The 17,054-nt window shown below is 38.4% G+C and overlaps 1 protein-coding gene across 1 annotated transcript; it reads left to right on the plus strand.

Annotated features, from left to right (window-relative positions):
• Nucleotides 1-857: 857 nt before the first annotated feature.
• si:ch1073-15f19.2 (T-cell surface protein tactile) lies at nucleotides 858-14,919 on the plus strand. Its single transcript, XM_041801925.1, has 7 exons — nucleotides 858-996; nucleotides 1,218-1,544; nucleotides 5,316-5,422; nucleotides 5,568-5,724; nucleotides 13,107-13,559; nucleotides 14,254-14,362; nucleotides 14,579-14,919. Exons 1-7 carry the CDS (start codon nucleotides 909-911, stop codon nucleotides 14,724-14,726), a joined length of 1,389 nt encoding a protein of 462 aa, XP_041657859.1. The 5' UTR covers nucleotides 858-908; the 3' UTR covers nucleotides 14,727-14,919.
• The last annotated feature ends 2,135 nt before the right edge of the window (nucleotides 14,920-17,054 follow it).

Consider the following 17,054-nt stretch of genomic DNA (forward strand, 5'->3'; position numbering starts at 1 on the left):
TGTTTTTATGATTACTGCTTCACTGGAAGCTTCTGTAGTTATTCAAAACAACATTCAATTGCAAATCCAGTGTAGCGATAAAATGTCTTACCAGAATATTATTACATAGCACTAAAGGAAAGAGTAAACAAATGATCTGATTAGATGTAAAAAAAAAAAAAAATCTCATTTGCCAGAACTCCTCATTATATCTGTAATATTCTTTTTTATCTGTTTACCCACGTGTGGGCACAACAGGCTTTACTGCTCAGTAACATCCCTGCTAACAAGCATAGAGGGCCAGAAAAGGGCTGTAAACTGAGGGCAGGACAGTAACAAGTGATCAAATTTTCGCATTTTTCTCTCTGATCATTTCTGATTTATATAAGCAAGCTAGAAGTCACTGTAATGTGCAGTCTTTCCTCTTATTAGTGGTTCACCTTGGAAAGAAGACATACTGAGGACTCCAAGACTCCAAATCAGTTTGTTTTTTAGATCTAAATTAACCCCGGGTGGTTTATATTTGTTCAACCAGTGCATGTTTTAGGCTAATTAATAAAATCTGGTTAGTTTTGAAGAATATCAATTGATCTTTCAGTCTTGTGTGTTTGCTCCCTGGGTGCTTCTCTTCCGGGATCATTAGTTATGTCATCTAAACCCAAAAGATTCAGTTCCCAGCCTCTTTTTAGAATACAAACGGAATAAAAATGATTAGCACTGCAAAGATGTTGATTGCAAATCAGCTTTGCACCAGAGGTTTACACCGCAAAGCTTCAGTGCTTCACATACGACTCATTCGTGTCTCTGTGGCTTCCTGTTCAGATAGGTTCCCCTTTCTCTGTCTCAGTCTCTGCACCAGTCTTTAACCTCAGTTAACAGTCATCTGCTTCTGCTTTTTGCCTAGTCCCTCAACGGATTCAACCTGATTGATGGTAATGAGTTTGGGGAGCTTAGACATGGCTGGAAGCGCGCTGGGAACGGCCTCCTCTCTGCTGCTCCTTGCCTCTATTATACAAGGTAATCCTGGTACTCATGTGCTGTTGCTCATGTAATAATCCAGCCATGATTGGGTATTCACCATGGGTTTGAAATGTGTATTCTTGACTGCCTCGGTAGAATGCTTTGATTTTATCTGTCTGCATCCCAGTGGACTGTAGCCTGTACTGTCAGCTTCAAGTCTGATCGGTTTTGTCTCCTTACCTTTTCTTGCTTCCAATGCTATCTGATGTGTTTGACAGGGCTCCAGGATGTTGAGGTGTTTCATTATGAAAAGATGGACGCACTAGTGGGCCAAAACGTTATCTTGCCCTGCACTATAAGAAATCCTGAAATCCGGACAACAATCATAGAATGGAAAAAGATGCCGGATGAAAAGCTGGTTGTGCACAGCCCAGCTTATGGATCCAATTATATTTGGCCTAATGTCACAATCCTGACTCAAACTGAGTCATTGGGCTCCTTAAAGCTTTCTAAGGTGACAAAATGGGATAGTGGTGTCTATGTTTGTGACCTTTCAACCTTCCCTAATGGTGCCATCAGGAGAGAGACAACGCTAGTAATCAAAGGTAAGACCAATACAAGTATTAACCAGACATCATCATTTGAGTGGAGATTAGAGTTTTTCATCCCTGATACTGATACCTCCACTTGACTGTTGGCTCTGTGGTACACAAAAATACCAAAACAAAACATTGGTGTAAATATACAGCCTGCTTACTTTTAGCTTGCCTGACTAATATTACACTGTCTACAATCATAATGATGTTATTTCTTTTTATTGGTGATTTCTCTGAAACTTGTTGATCTTGAAGGTAAAATTTGTATTGCTTGGTACACTGACTGGTATGAGGGGCTTTCTAAACCCACAGAAAGGCATCAAACTGAGTCCCTTCACTAGAGCCTCATTCAGCCCCTCATTAACCTATTTCTATAGCCACACCTGCATAACAAATGATACATTAAAGGCTTAAATAAAGGTACTTTAGTTAAAATGTTCCACCTTCAGTAGCTTCGGTATGTAACATTCTAAAAAGATATAATTTCTTTGATTGAAATGATCACCAATATCAAAAATTGCTTAGGCTCTAAAAATATATATATCATTATTAAAAAAAAAACCATTGATTAAGACAGTAAAGCACCCACTGTTGGATGCCTATTTACACCACCATGTAATCTAAACAAGTTTCAATGTCATTTGATTTTCACAAGAATTACATCAACATCTAAAATTCTGGTATTGTGCCTACTTTAATAAGATGATACAGCCATGATGGAAAATTGCTGACATAAGCTAGAAAAACACACCAAGCCTTAAACTTGTTTCATTGGCATGAGTCAGTAGTATTGTGTTATTTTTTATGAAATATGTTCATAAACATAACTGACATGGAGGTTGGCAGACTCCATGTCTGTCATCAGGCAAATTCATCTTCAAAAGTACCAATCCAAAACAGCTGTGCCAAACCGAACTCGAACACCAAGCATGGCCATTTTAGGAGGGCAAGGCGGTAGCTACAGGCATGTTTAGTTACACTAGCCATTTGCAATGGCTGTCTCCAGTGTGGTGATTGGCTACGACATAACATCAGTTTTATCAGAAATGGATCACATATCTATATGAAACACTTATGCCGCCCTGCTTAAGCATAAGTTTGTGATGGTGATGGGGTGGTGGTTATTTGCACTTTGAGTGGTTGTACAGGTGCATCTCAAAAAATTCGAATATCATGAAAAGGTTCAATATTTATGTCACTCTTTTCTGAAAGAGAAAACCTTATATTATATAGAATTTTTACACATAGAGTAAAATATTCCAAGCCTTTATTTCATGAAATGTTGATGATTATGCTTACAGATAAGAAAACCCAAAATTCAGTGTCTCAAAAAATTAGAATATTACATAAGACCAATAAAAAAAGGATGTTTTAAACAGAAATGTCAGGCATCTGAGAGAATGTTCATTTTTATGCACTCAGTACTTGGTTGAGCCTCCTTTTGCATGAATTACTGCTACATTGCGGCGTGGCATGGAGGCGATCAGCCTGTGGCACTGCTCAGGTGTAATGGAAGCCCAGGTTGCTTTGAGAGCGGCCTTCAGGTCATCTGAATCAAACCAAATCATCACTGACTGTGATAACTTCACACTGGACTTAAAGCAACGTGGATTCTGTGCCTCTCCACTCTTCAAGGTCCCAGGTCTGGAGGAGGAGTGGAGAGGCACAGAATCCACTTGGCACCTGCCCACACTGCCAAAGGTACCAAAAGCTGGTTCAATGATCACGGTGTTACTGTGCTTGATTGGCCAGCAAACTGGCCTGACCTGAAACCCACGAAGAATCTCTGGGGTATTGTCGAGAGGAAGATGAGTGACACCAGACCCAACAATTCAGATGACCTGAGGGGCGCTATCAAAGCGACCTGGGCCTCCATTACACCCGAGCAGTGCCACAGGCTGATCATCTCCATGCCACGCCGTATTGATGCAGTAATTCATGCAAAGGGAGGCCCAACCAAGTATTGAGTGCATAGAAATGAACATTCTTTTCAGAAGCCTGACATTTCTGTTTAAAACATCCCTTCATATTGATCTTATGCAATATTCTAATTTTTTGAGACACCGAATTATTGGTTTTCTTATCTGTAAGCAATAATCATCAACATTTCAAGAAATAAAGGCTTGGGATATTTCACTCTATGTTTAACAAGTCTATATAATATAAGGTTTTCTTTTTCAGAAAAGAGTGACAAAAATATTGAACTTTTTCATGATATTCTAATTTTTTAAGATGCACCTGTATACAATGGCTGCTAATTGTGATCAGCTCAGATGTACCCACAGTGGCAGTTTTATCAGAACTGGACAACTTCATTCAATGACAGCGTCAGATGAAGACTCCAACTACTCATCTGACTCTTTTTTTTTTTTTTACAGGTTACAAAATTGACTATATCTGAAAAAACAAGTTATGTACAGACTCCAAATAAATTTCCTGTAGTTCCAAAGGATATTGTGCAATGTTTTTACATTTACAAATTTGGGGGATACAGCTGTGCAATTTCTGTAGTTTGAAATATGTGGAAAAAAGAAAAAATAAAGATTTTCTTTTTTTTTTTTTTTTTTAGGTTTATTGCACTTTTAAGCAATTAATTGTAGCAGTTAAGACAAAAATAAATACATATTATCAAAACCTGGGATATAAGGGTTATATAACTATGTAAAGCAAATTAAAATAGTCCTAACAATTGCACTACAGTATATAGAAATGTTAGAATATGTCCTGGCGGACTAATTCCTAGTGGAATTAAACATTTTTTACTATTACTAGAGTACATTTGTAGACCAGTACTTTCATTTAAAGGTGCAGTTTGTAATATTTAGCCTAGTAGCATCTAGAAAAGCAAACTTGGTAAAAAAAAAATTGTACACAGTATTTATAAATCGTATATTTCTATAAAGTATTAGGTATTAATAAAGCCCTAGAGCTCTATCTATAAATACTGTTTACAAATTCTAACTAGAGTAACTGCACTTTTACTTGAGTACGACAGTTGTGCACTTTTTTCACCTCTGAGGGCTGACAGTGGTTTTTATTAACATTACTAGAACAAGACAAGAATTAAAAACTCTGATTTGAAAGAAGTGAAATCAAATGATATTGCTTCCTGTTTTAATACCACAACAACAAATATAAAAGTCTTCGACATCCAATGCTGGATCATTTCTTATATTTAATTATCAAAAATGACAGGCTAACACCTACACACTGTCTTAATTGTGTAGGAGTTTGCCAAAAACTTTTGATGGATTCATTCCTCTCCCATTTACCTGTCTTATGAAAAATGCACTTTTTAAAAGCTTTGACATTTCTCCATTCTATCTTTGTTAAATTAATGGAGTTTGTATCCTTTATAAAAAATGCTGTTTTGAAAGAATCAAAGAACAGAAATTTAATTATGAAGGTTTTTTTTAATCGTATTGTTTGTTACATAATTTTTACGCAAGAACTGGTTGCATAAGAACACCACACCTCTCACAAGTTATTTACTACTGAGCAAATCTTCATTGTGTTCATTGCAAAGCTACATCTGAGGGCTTTGTTTGCCATGATTTATAAATGTTTGGCCTATTCAGCTGTAAGTAGTACAATAATACAGGCGTAGGAACTAAAGGGGCGTTACAATCTCAATAGAGGCAGGGGATAATTACAAGAGGTGTTTATATCTGTAATCTTTTTCTGGTAGAGGCTACCCAGTGTTCTCATTGTACTGTAAAAGTTTTATACAAGCATCCTCTTGTTGTCAGTTTAAATTGACCGACATTTCCTTTCTATTAGATGTCGAAACAATGTGTGATGCTGATGGGACTATTGAGATCAGTATTGGAGGAAATGTGTCCATTCAATGTGCAGTGCTCCCGAATGCTCAGTACAGTTGGACTAAAGTAAGTCAGCACATTTTTACAACCCCAGCAGATTTTGATTTGTTAACAGAAAGAAAAATTATTGCTTTCCCCTGACATGAGGATAATACAGCATCCTTACAGTACTTCTTGTTTTAACAAACTATATAATCTTGTTTTGCCCTAGAACACAGCAGTGGTGTCAGTGAGTGAATCTCTGGAGCTTTGGAAGGTGACTGAAGCTCACACAGGGGTTTACATCCTGACAGTCAACACAGGAAGCATCAGTGTGCAGAAAGAGTTCATCATCACACTGCTAACTGAAACCACAAGCCCCAGCACAGGTGAGCTTCTCAAATGTTTTTTTAGCTGTTGTTCTTTTTGTGAGCTGTTCCATTTCAGCATTTCCTCAGGGCTGGATTAACAATCGAGTAGAGAGCTCAAGAGACTGGATGACTTAATAAACTGCACTGGACCAAAGAGCTGATAACTTGACTTATCTATTAAACTGCAACTCACTCGATTTTAATTTTTCATTAGCTGAAAGGGAAGAGGCAGATTTGGAGGCTTTTTAGAGTGCACAAGACAAGAAATGTGGATGCTACAGAAGTTTAAGAGTAAAATTATTTGCTGCAAATCAATTCTCCCATGAGATTAAGTTAACACAACACTATCTATTACACATCTGAGCTAAAAAAAAAAAAAAAAAAAAAAAAAAAAAGAGACTTTTTTGATCATAAAACAGCCCAACAAGACAGTTTGGTTGTTTTAGTAGCTGTGGTGGGTGGATGCATACCTGTATGACTCTCAACAGAAAGGTCAAGGATCCAACCCCCAGCTTCTTCAGCCACATGGTGTCCTTTAGTTAAATGCTTGACCCCAATTTAATCCCACTGCTGTGTCAGCGTGAGAATGCTTATAAATCAGATTAATTATAACTGGTGAACACTTTACATAGCAGCCTGCACCATCAGTGTGTAAATGTACAGGTAGAGGGAATAAGTGTGACCCGCTGTGTAAAGAGCGCTTTCTCAGATGACTATATACTAAGTGCTTTTCAGCTAAAGTTCATTTACCATTTTACCATGAAGTTTGCTGTAATGTCCCTAGTGCTTAAGCATGAGAATAATCATTAGACAAACCACAAAAATCTCAATTCTAAGCAGGTGTATTTTAGCGATTTACAATCTTATCAGTATTGGAAGATATTAGCATGAAAAGTAAATTATCAGTATAAGCAGATCAGAAAAATTCCTGCCAATATATACAACTGATATATCAGCTGTGAATATCGGCTGTAGTCTACAAATAAGTTTATGGAGTTTTAGGCAGGACCAACACACCTCTGTCAGCTAAAGTCTTTTTCTTTGTTCATCCTCAGTCTCTAAACTTTAAAGTGTGTTGTAAGGTCTGACGTTTTAGTTCTACACTACATTTACATTAACTTGACACACCAGATAGATTGTTTCATTTATCCATATCACATTCATATGGAAACCTCCCATAGAAAGTGTCTGGTCAGGGAAGGACTTTTTAAAAATATTTTGGAACGTGAATGGATGAACTGTCTATCACATTCATTATGGGCCAACCAGAGAGACAAAACAAAATGAGGTAGTAGGCATACGCAGCCCTGGTAGGAGCTTGAGCTCGGCGGGCAGTAGCAGTCGTAGTTTACCGTCAGTGGAACTTGTTGGTGGATAAAACTCATGCCAGTTGAGAGAAGTGCAAAAACATATTCTCCGGCAAGAAAAGCTTTCACCGCTGCTCTTCGCTCTTTATTCAGTAAATGTGGCTCACTTCTGATAAAACTGTTGCTATACAATAGCTACATTCAAGTTAACCACTACACCAGCAGGTACCATTGTAAATACTGGCAACTAAACCCTGCCTATAACTACCGAAAACTCATGCCAAAGCAGGTTAAGAATGTGATCAGGTTCTAAAAAACTGCTGCTTTTCAAGAGCTACAGCCAAGCTTAACACCAGTATTGGGGGTAACACATTACAAAGTAATCCGTTAGAATACTCAGATTACTTTTTGTTGTAACAAGTAACATAACACATTAATTTTACAATTCAAGTGATCCATTATTAGTTACATTTTTATAAAGTCATCCGTTACTGAAAGGAAAATCCCCAGTTTCCTTTAATCTTCCGTAGCTTCAAAAAGCGAGAAGGACAAACAGAAGCTCCTCTAAGCATCTGCACTGTTTGTCCTTCACATTGGCACATAGTGCTATGCCAGCAGAAGGTAAACATTCTGTGCAAATCGCACCACTAGCTTGTTGAGCCAGTGAGATGACAGAGAGGACAGCATGACACTGTGGAATCATCCCCGTTATGTTGGATTTTTGGATAAAAGGGACAAGAACAGCATCATGGTGAAACACAAGTTTAAAAGCTCTGTTTGCTTTCATTGAATCAGCTGTGCAGCCAGTTCAATCACGCGCTGTTATCACGCACAGCGTTTGAGTTATTCTGTATGACCCTGCTCTGCTTGTTGTTAGACTGTGAGCATGTTAAAGAGCTGTAGAGGTTTTCATGTCTGTCAGTAGTGTTATCATGCAGATTATGGGCTGTAAATTACACTGTACATTGGCATTAGAGTCTGCTTATTTAACTGCAGACATGTGGTCATTATATGTTGTTTTTAGAACCAACGAGTGGAACGAATAGCTAAAGGGCTTTAATATTTTGTCACACAAAGTACTCTAACGTGTTATTTTGCATTAGGTAAAGTAGTGACCTAACAAGTTAGTTTCAAAAGTACCCCTACCCAACACTGGCTATCAGCTTAAATGAAATTGAAAATATATGAATATCTGATACTAGCAAAGTCTCTAGCTTGTTTATTTAATATCCTGTCAAAATTGTCTCTTATCGTGAGATGCTGGTAGCCTTGTGGTAATATCCAAGCACCCCATGTGCAGAGTCTGTTCTCCTCAAAGAGGACGGCCTGGGTTCAGCTTGTGGCTCCTTCCCAACGTCATTTCCCACGCTCTCTCTCTCCTTACCAAGTTCCTGACTCTATCCCATGCCATATCCACTAACAAGGGGAAAAGAAAAAAAATGTTTGAAAAAACAAGATATCGTCAGCTATCCAAGTTACTGGACCTAACACAAGTTGCCACAGTTATATTTAACTGACCAGACATAATAAACATGACAATATATCACACATACACCAAACGCACACCACAACATAAATACCTGATTTAAAAAATGCCATTATTGCTAGTAAAACTTTAGCTAGCCAAAGGATGCTAACGTTAGCTAGCACATTAGCATGCTAGTACATTAGCACGCTAGCACATTTGTGGTACCAAATCATTACATACTCAACAAATATTACTGATGGCAAAACATGTATGATTGTCATCTGTTTATTCTGGTGACACAATAGCCAGGACGTGTATGAGGTGTGTTGAGAGTGAGAAGTGTCCATTGTTCCACACGGACTCAGTTCTGGGAATGTGCCATTAGTATACTGCTTTTTTGCATTATTCTGCTTGTTAATGCATTTTGTGCACCTCTGCACTGAAAACATTATGTAATTGATAGAGTAGTATGTGAGTGGAAACACACCTAGTCACATTTGATCATAGTAACTAGTAACTACTAATTGCCCAGCACAGATTATATGGAAGCAGAAAGTTTCTGCAAGACTTACAGTTCAGAAAACACCTTTATTAGACCTAACTGAAATGCAGTGTTCTAATAAAAGTGTTCTCTGAACTACAAGTCTTGTGAGAGCTTTCTTTTTCCTTCAAGTCTGTATTCATTCTCCATGCACCATGACTGTTGGTGAAGTTGTGCCAGAATTGCCTCTTCTGCATCACTAATTATAATATAGCACGTTCACCTCTAACAAAGTCCAGATAAACATCTAATCTCAGGAAATAAAGGACAGAAAAATCAGGCCTGATCTGTTAGTAGTAAGAAAAAAAAATACCAATGCAGCAAGCAAATTTTACTTGTTGAAAGGCTTGAAATACAATTTATAAACTAATTTACAAAGACTTTCAAAAGTAAACTTTGCTTGCTGTCTTGGCAGATATTTCTACTTAGCTTGAGCAAACCAAGCCATTTTTGTTTTATACTCTGATGTTGGACACATGGGGTGACTGTGACTTGAAAAAAGTGTAACTGGATTTTGTTTATGATTATTATTTTACAAACTAAAAAATGTGAGGAATACACATTCATGAATCTCATTCCTCATAATTCATGCCCCCAACCCCAAAGGACAAAACAGACAATCAAGGCCAGCAAACCACACCCAAAAACACACCAACAAAACTAGTGCATTCAGATCCCACTGTTGTCACCTTGTTTATGTCTGTTGAGAACTACTATGTCTAGCAAGTGGAATAAATATGAAAGCAGGTCTGTAAATCTTGCCTTGCTGGCAGCTGGAAGTGCATAGCTTTAAACTGGAATTTATCCAGCCCCCCAGCAATAGTCCATTGGTGAAATAAACTCTCATACTACCTTGTCAAGGATAATATTTACAACAAGAATAAAAGCAGAAGCTTAGACTTTTTGGAATATATGGCAATCTCATTTAGAGTTTGAGTTTAGAAACTTTTTATACTAATGGAAAATGATTATTCTTGACAAAAAACTAAACAAATGCACTTGCTAGGGTTTGGGTGTTTGCAGTGCATCTTTTCTCATCTTGTATACATGCTTCTTATGAGGATTTCAGTGTGCATAACAGTAAACAAAAAGCCACACAAAGGTCAGAAGACACTTCCTGCCTCTCAACTTGTTTTTCATCCCACAAGAATGTACTCGCTCACTCACACAGCAGTCTCCAAATCATGACGCATACTTAGAGCACAATCTGTTGGACAGACTGGGGTAGTGCAGCTAAAGAGAATGGTTGAAATCACAGCTGAGAATAACTGACACATGCACATCTTTGTTTTGGATCCCAATGCAAAGCAGAATGGTTTACATTTAATAAGCTTGTAAATTAGCAAAGATGGCATATCTCATCTCCCTAAAGTGTACCTTAGAGTATATGTTAACTTACATTATTGGTGGTTCTGTCCGGGTTTATGGATGGGTTTCTGCATTGTAGATAATAAACAGCAGAAATAAAGCAAGGCACAATAGATCAGCTGCACTCATAACTTCAGAATACATTTGCACAATAATGCTGACTTGGCAATTCATGCCAACACCTTTGCTTCAAGGTTGGCTTCCGAAGCTTCACGGTCCAGCTTCTTGAATGAGCTCACTGCTTTCTTTTTCCAACCATTGATTATGCACAGGGTGCTCATAAATGCCAGCCCGGCCAGTATTTTAATGATGTATCACTGGTCGCTGGGTACTGTAAAGTTTTGTTGTGCATTATTCATAATACCTCCTTTTTATTCAGCCTGCCATTGTGAAGCTTGTAAAAGAAAAAAATGAAATTTCAGACAAGTAACAAAAAACAAACACTAAAACTCCGGCTTGGTTCCTTTCACTGAAGACTGTATGTGAATCTGTTAAATTAAACAACGCAAATACAACTTGTATGCATTCAGTTTAAGGATTAGGCAAGCAAGAGCTGCAGGTAGGCCAACTTTGATCAATCTGCTAAGAGTCAGTTTGGCGTCATTTGCAGTACTCATGCTAAAGTAAACTAATCGACTGCTGCTTCAGCATACCATTAGGGTATCGCTAGCTAAGACAGGGAACTGCAGGGTGACTTATGTCAACATAAGATCTAAAACAACATAAGATACGACTTGACGCAATGTGATATATGATATCTGAAAAAGGGAGGTTAAGATTTAACTTTAACTGCCAAAAACTAATTCATTAGAGTATAAAAACTTGTGAAAAATAAAAACGACAACTTACAGTGTGTTATAAAGTCATGACCGGGTAAGGGTGAAAATAAACAGTGTTTTAAAATGGTAAATAAAATAAAAGTACATTAAGTAACAGAGTAAGCTCAGTGAGCCAGCAAAGGCATTGTAGACAGTATTAGAGGTTAAGACACAGACCCAGGCAAACTCCAGGTAGGTACTCTTGTGAGGCCTGGATGTTGACTGATGGCCAGAGGCACTGACTGGACTCCTTTGTGACAAGTTCTCTATAGCGCATCTTTGGGTGTCACTGGCAAGACTGTGTGTCTAACGCGAACATTCTCAGTAGAGCAGATATGGAAATGGTCAGCTGGCTGATACAGTGAACATCAGCTGCACTTTTTATGGCACCTGGTGTGTTTTTCTGGGCCTGATCCAGGTCACTGTATACAGGGTGCCCAGGACCCAGTGGAGTTAGGAGGATACCTGGAGAGATGGGGCGTAGGCCTGGAGGATGGCCAGAGCAGTACAGGACCAAGGTTGACGTGGCGAAGTGCTGAAACCGGCATATGCTCCCATGTAAAACTATAAAGGATCTACACCATGGTCAACCGAATCTAGTGCCACCACCATTTAGCTTCCACCTCCTTTTTTGCACTCTTACCATCCCTCTTCCATAAGTCTTCCTTTCTTTTTTTTTTAAGATTTATTTTTGGGCATTTTTGTGCCTTTATTAGATAGAGGAGAACAGTGGATAGAGTCAGAAACAGGGTCAAGAGTGGGGGAGAGACATGCGGTAAAGGGCCTCAGGCCGGATTCAAACCCGGGCCGCCCGCATACATGGGGAGCGCCTTTAACCACTAGGCCACCTGCTCCCTGATAAGTCTTCCTTTCTAATGTGACCAACAAATTGTAAAAATAGTTTTAGCACAAAAAAAAACACACACACCTGGTGTAAGCTGGACTAGCAGAAAAGTCTGCATGTTTGGCAATGATGGTGTTTATAGTCCCTGACAAATTCTGTAGTCTTAGCCACAGCACACTTAAAAACCTTCAAAGTTTGGGGAAAAAAAGGGGGCGCTGCTCTTGTGGGAAGTCAGCAGGCCAGGTTAATGGCCATTGATAACAGGCAGGTCCTGAGGAGGGCTAATGCTATACCCGATTGTCCAAATCATCCGCTTTACACCAAGTTGGAGCTTTAGTTCTTAGGTCGTTGTTTTGGGGCTCCCATGAGGAAGACAAAAAGACTCTAGGTCTCATTTATCAATCTCTCTGCAATTAATATTCATAATGACAATTAGGCCTTAGGTTGCTCTTGTTCTTCTTGCACTATTATTGCTCATTTGCTCATCTTCACATTGCACTTTACATTACTTGGTAGTAATTTTTTCCATTCCAGTACGAGCTTTGGACTGATTTTTTATTGCTGAGTTTAGTGTGTTGTTCTTTATATTGTGTTATATTTATTATGTCTGACTTAGGCTTTTTAATTGGGTCTTATTTCACTGCTGGTGTTGTCTTTTTGTGTGCTCCCATGAATCTGAAAAGAGGCTTCCAGATGTATTGTATAACAAGAAAAAATGGTTAAAATCTCTTAAGCTTGAGCTTACCACAGGCCTTGTTAAGGGCATCCAACTGAAATATTCATTCAACAAATCCCATAGAGTTTGAGACGAACAAACTGGAAGTAGTAAAATGCAAACCTATTCCTAGGTTTTAGGACTCATTACTGCTCTACTCAATATGGCATAATATTAATAAGAAGTGGCACTACACTTAAAGGAACAATGCAAACTGATATGAACATTATAGAGTCCAGTATAAAAAAGGAATACTGCATTTGATAGATTACTGCTGTAACATTAATATTATGGTTCAGTGATTCCATGATAAATGATCAATTGTTTTTCTTCTTTCAGATCTTGCCACATTGTCACCACACTCAAATGGAACTGAGGCACACCTGATCCAAACAACAAGCAACACCTTAACCACATCATCAACCACTGAGCTCCAAGCCATCAGCACCACTTTACCATGGACCACGAGTAATTTAACAGCCAATAATTCCCATCCCAACAATGTTACAACCCCGTACACAATTGACACACATATCACAGTCACGTCAACCTCAGGCCTATATGACTTTACCAATTCCAGTTATCAGGAGTTAAACCAGACTCACAGTTTAAGCACATCCACTTCAGAGGCCAGAAACCTGTCACCAACATTAAATTATAGCAACATTTCCTTCAGCCCAACACAGGAGACCAGGAATGAATCTAACAGGGGCACGACGGTAGACACTGGACACACTGGTGCAACCCCAACTCAGAGCACTGGAAATGAAACAGTGGTCACTGAGGATGAAGGTAATATTAACCACATATTTCACAGGTTATGAATCCATGAATCCCATAAAAGCAACACCAGATAGGATATATGATAGAATTTTTAAAAAGCTTATGGAGGTAGAGGTTACAGTACAATAATTCCAGTGATGTATTTAGTATTTTGGGTCTTTTCCTTTTCCTCCAGCATCTCTTTGTTTGCCTGACAGTGAGGTTTAAGTGAAGCTTTTAGATTGTTTTGGGCAACTTTATTTGCTCCTAGTATTGCTATTACTGGCTAAGTTTTGTTTTTGGCCCACAAGGTGATGTGAACAGCAGTAGCACTGGAAAAAGCACAATAAAAGCTTTTTAAAAAGGAGAAAATAGATACAGAAAACAGCTACATTTTCAAGACTTAACTACACAGAGCTACACAGCTGAATATGAGCTTAGGTTTTTTCACCTTTAGCATCTTCCCTACATATGGAGGCTGCATGGACTCAATATTCTTGGCCTTGGGTTAAATTGCTTTTCACAGTAAAACTAGTGTTAAAAGGAGTTTTAAATTATAGGTTTGGAGTCTAAGGAGGTAAGTGGAGAGACAAAAAGTTTCACATCTTTATCTGTTTAAATCTGCCAGGTTTTGCAAAAGTTAGCTGATCTATAGCTTGGAAAAACTTTTTTAGCAAATGTTGTTCTCCAAAATGACACTTCCCTCCTCTCTGAATAAACTTAGAAACTGAAGGCGTCCGGAGTCATCTGTTGTCGGTGTTAATAATCGTTCTATTTCTGGTCCTGATCATTGTGGCTGTCTTTCTCTACAGGAGACATATCATAAAGCAGAGGTAAAAAAAAAACCTGTGTTTATCCACTCAGCCATTCTGTCTACCTGCTGGTATTTATTCAGGGTCATGCACCCGGTGATAAGGAAATGCATAAAAAAATCAATGAGTCAGAAAATGCAGAAGAACTATAAAATCTGCATCCTTCCTGGATGCAGCTAACTGCATCTGGCCACCAGTCGATAACTATTCTCTCTCTCTTTCTCTCCATCTCTCTAGGATGGATCTGCCTCCTCCGTTCAAACCCCCTCCTCCTCCTGTCAAGTACACGGCAGCAAGACGTGACATTTACACACAGCCTTACCCCACCTCTAGGTGTAACTCTGTGACTGAACATGCAGATGTGAAACAAAACTATGTTGTCTAATGCCAATGACATAATGATAAAAACAAGGAATGATTGAATGTAGCAATGTGTGATTATAGTGAGAGCTGTCTCTTCTTGAAGTTACATGAATAATTGTAATAAAGTTTGTTGTACTCAGTTGTGGTTGGGCAAACACAGTTGCAGGCAACTGTGCAAATGTGGTCTATGTCTATCTGGAGGAATTCTGTGCTATTGTGTATAAACTGTTTTTTTTCCTTTAATTCTTTTTTTTTTTTTTTTTTTGACAAAATTTGAAAAAAATAAAAAATAAAGAAAATAGTTCAATTTGACTCTTTGAATTAAAAGAACAACAACAACACTCTAGGATTTGGAGGCAAAGGTTCAGGGACCTCAGACCAAATGCCTAATGTTTGGATGTAAAATTTTGTTCAAAATAAATGAGGAAAGGCTCCCAAACTTTAAGAAATACCTTTGTTTAGCCCCTAGTGGAGTATCTGAGCTTCTCAAGTTTGAGGTGAGACATCACACTCTCCACCTACTTCCTGTGCAATGATGATTTGGTAGATTTCTAGTTAATCAAGACTGAATGACATGCTAATAATGACAGAAAGGCTAAGGCACTGCATTGTGCACCAGTAAGTGCAAGCCCTCCAGAGACTACTCCAAACAATGCAATGACTAGGTCTGGATGTATCTCCTTATTACAAACAGTAGAGAACGTTTCAGAGATGGCCAACCAAAATGAAACCAGATGTGGGCAGCTCCAAAAAGAACGGTAAACCATGGCTTCATCCTGATGGCAATGGGAGCAAGTCTTTTCTAATCCTGGGAACATCTTTGCTAGTCTGCTTCTACAAAAATGAAGTCTTTGTATTACCTTTAAGTGTAATAAACTGTATCTTATGCATATTGATGAAGAGTGAATTTTTGAAATGGCAGACTTTCATCTGAAATTTCAGTCCCAAAATCCTTGGCCCACTGTTCCTTAAGGTAAGTCAAAGAAGGAGCTGTCATTTTCTTGAATAAAACTGTATACTTTAGATATCAGACCAGGTTGTTGAGGGTCCAAGACAAGAAAATCATCTATCTGACTCTGTACTGGTGTTGATGGAAAGGGTACAAACAGCTTCTTGACAAAATAACACACCTGGAGATATCTATAAAAATGTGAATGTGGGATGCCATACTGTTGAGTTATTTTTTCAAAAGTGACAAAATTATTGGCTTGGTAAAGATCTCTTACACACCTTAAGCCTTTCCTGAACTACAGCTGAAAGGCAGAGTCCAGGAGAGACGGCGGAAGCAGGCATTACCTGTAATAGGCATTTGAGGCATTACCTTTGTGTTTTTAAAATGGGACCTAAACTGAGACCAAGTTTTCAGTGTACTAATCCCAATGGGATCTGTCAGGTTTTTCTTGCTGATAGGCAGTGGTGCACAGATCACAGACATTAAAGATACTGGGCTACATGAAGCCTGCTCCATCTCTGCCCATACTGGTCCATCACTATGGTGACAATATGCTACCCAGTGAACAATCTTATGAATATTGGAGGACGAATAATAGTGTACAAAATTTGGCAATGCCAAGCCCCCATGTGCCTTCTTTATTTCTAGATATGATTTCCTTATCCTTGGAATATATTTATTCCAGATAAAAGATGTGATACACCTATCAAATTCTTTGAAAAAAAGACTCTGTAATAAAAACAGGTATTGATTGAAAGAAAATCAAAAAGCGTAGCAATATAAACATTTTGGCTGTATTTACTAAAATTGTTACAATAATCTCTTAAAACGGGGGACTCTGCCCAGTGGACTGTTGGTTGAGCCCTGCATGAAACTGAAAGTGTTAAATAACAAAACTGTAGCAGTGTTTGTCATGAAATGGGCTGCTTCCGCGTTCTAAGATGGAAACCAGATTAGCCGGGCCCAGAACGCAACAAAATAATAACGACCAAGAGTCATACTCCATACAACTGGAGAATGCAGAAAACTGCAGCCAAAGTAAACCGCACATCTAAATATATTAAGTGTTTACTTCATGTTTTGTATGTAAATTATTTAGGTACTTTAAGTAGCTTGACATATGCAACTAACCAGCTCACATTCATCCAAAATGTCTTAATGCCAAAACATACCATGACCAGAAACGCTGACCAATGTCAACTGTGTTTACTGTTATTTACATCAAGACAACACCCGACCATCCAAAACCCATAAAAGAGATATTGACAATAACATGCTAGTCAGTAGGTTTTATTTGAGCAGGGCGAATATAGGAGCCCATGACATCACCAGTCTTGGTGGGGAATTACCCCACCCCCCTGAGGCTACAATGTTATAAAATCCTGGAGCAGTTCATCT

The sequence above is a fragment of the Cheilinus undulatus genome, linkage group 12 (genome assembly GCF_018320785.1).
Source record: "Cheilinus undulatus linkage group 12, ASM1832078v1, whole genome shotgun sequence".
Taxonomy (NCBI): Eukaryota; Metazoa; Chordata; class Actinopteri; order Labriformes; family Labridae; genus Cheilinus; species Cheilinus undulatus.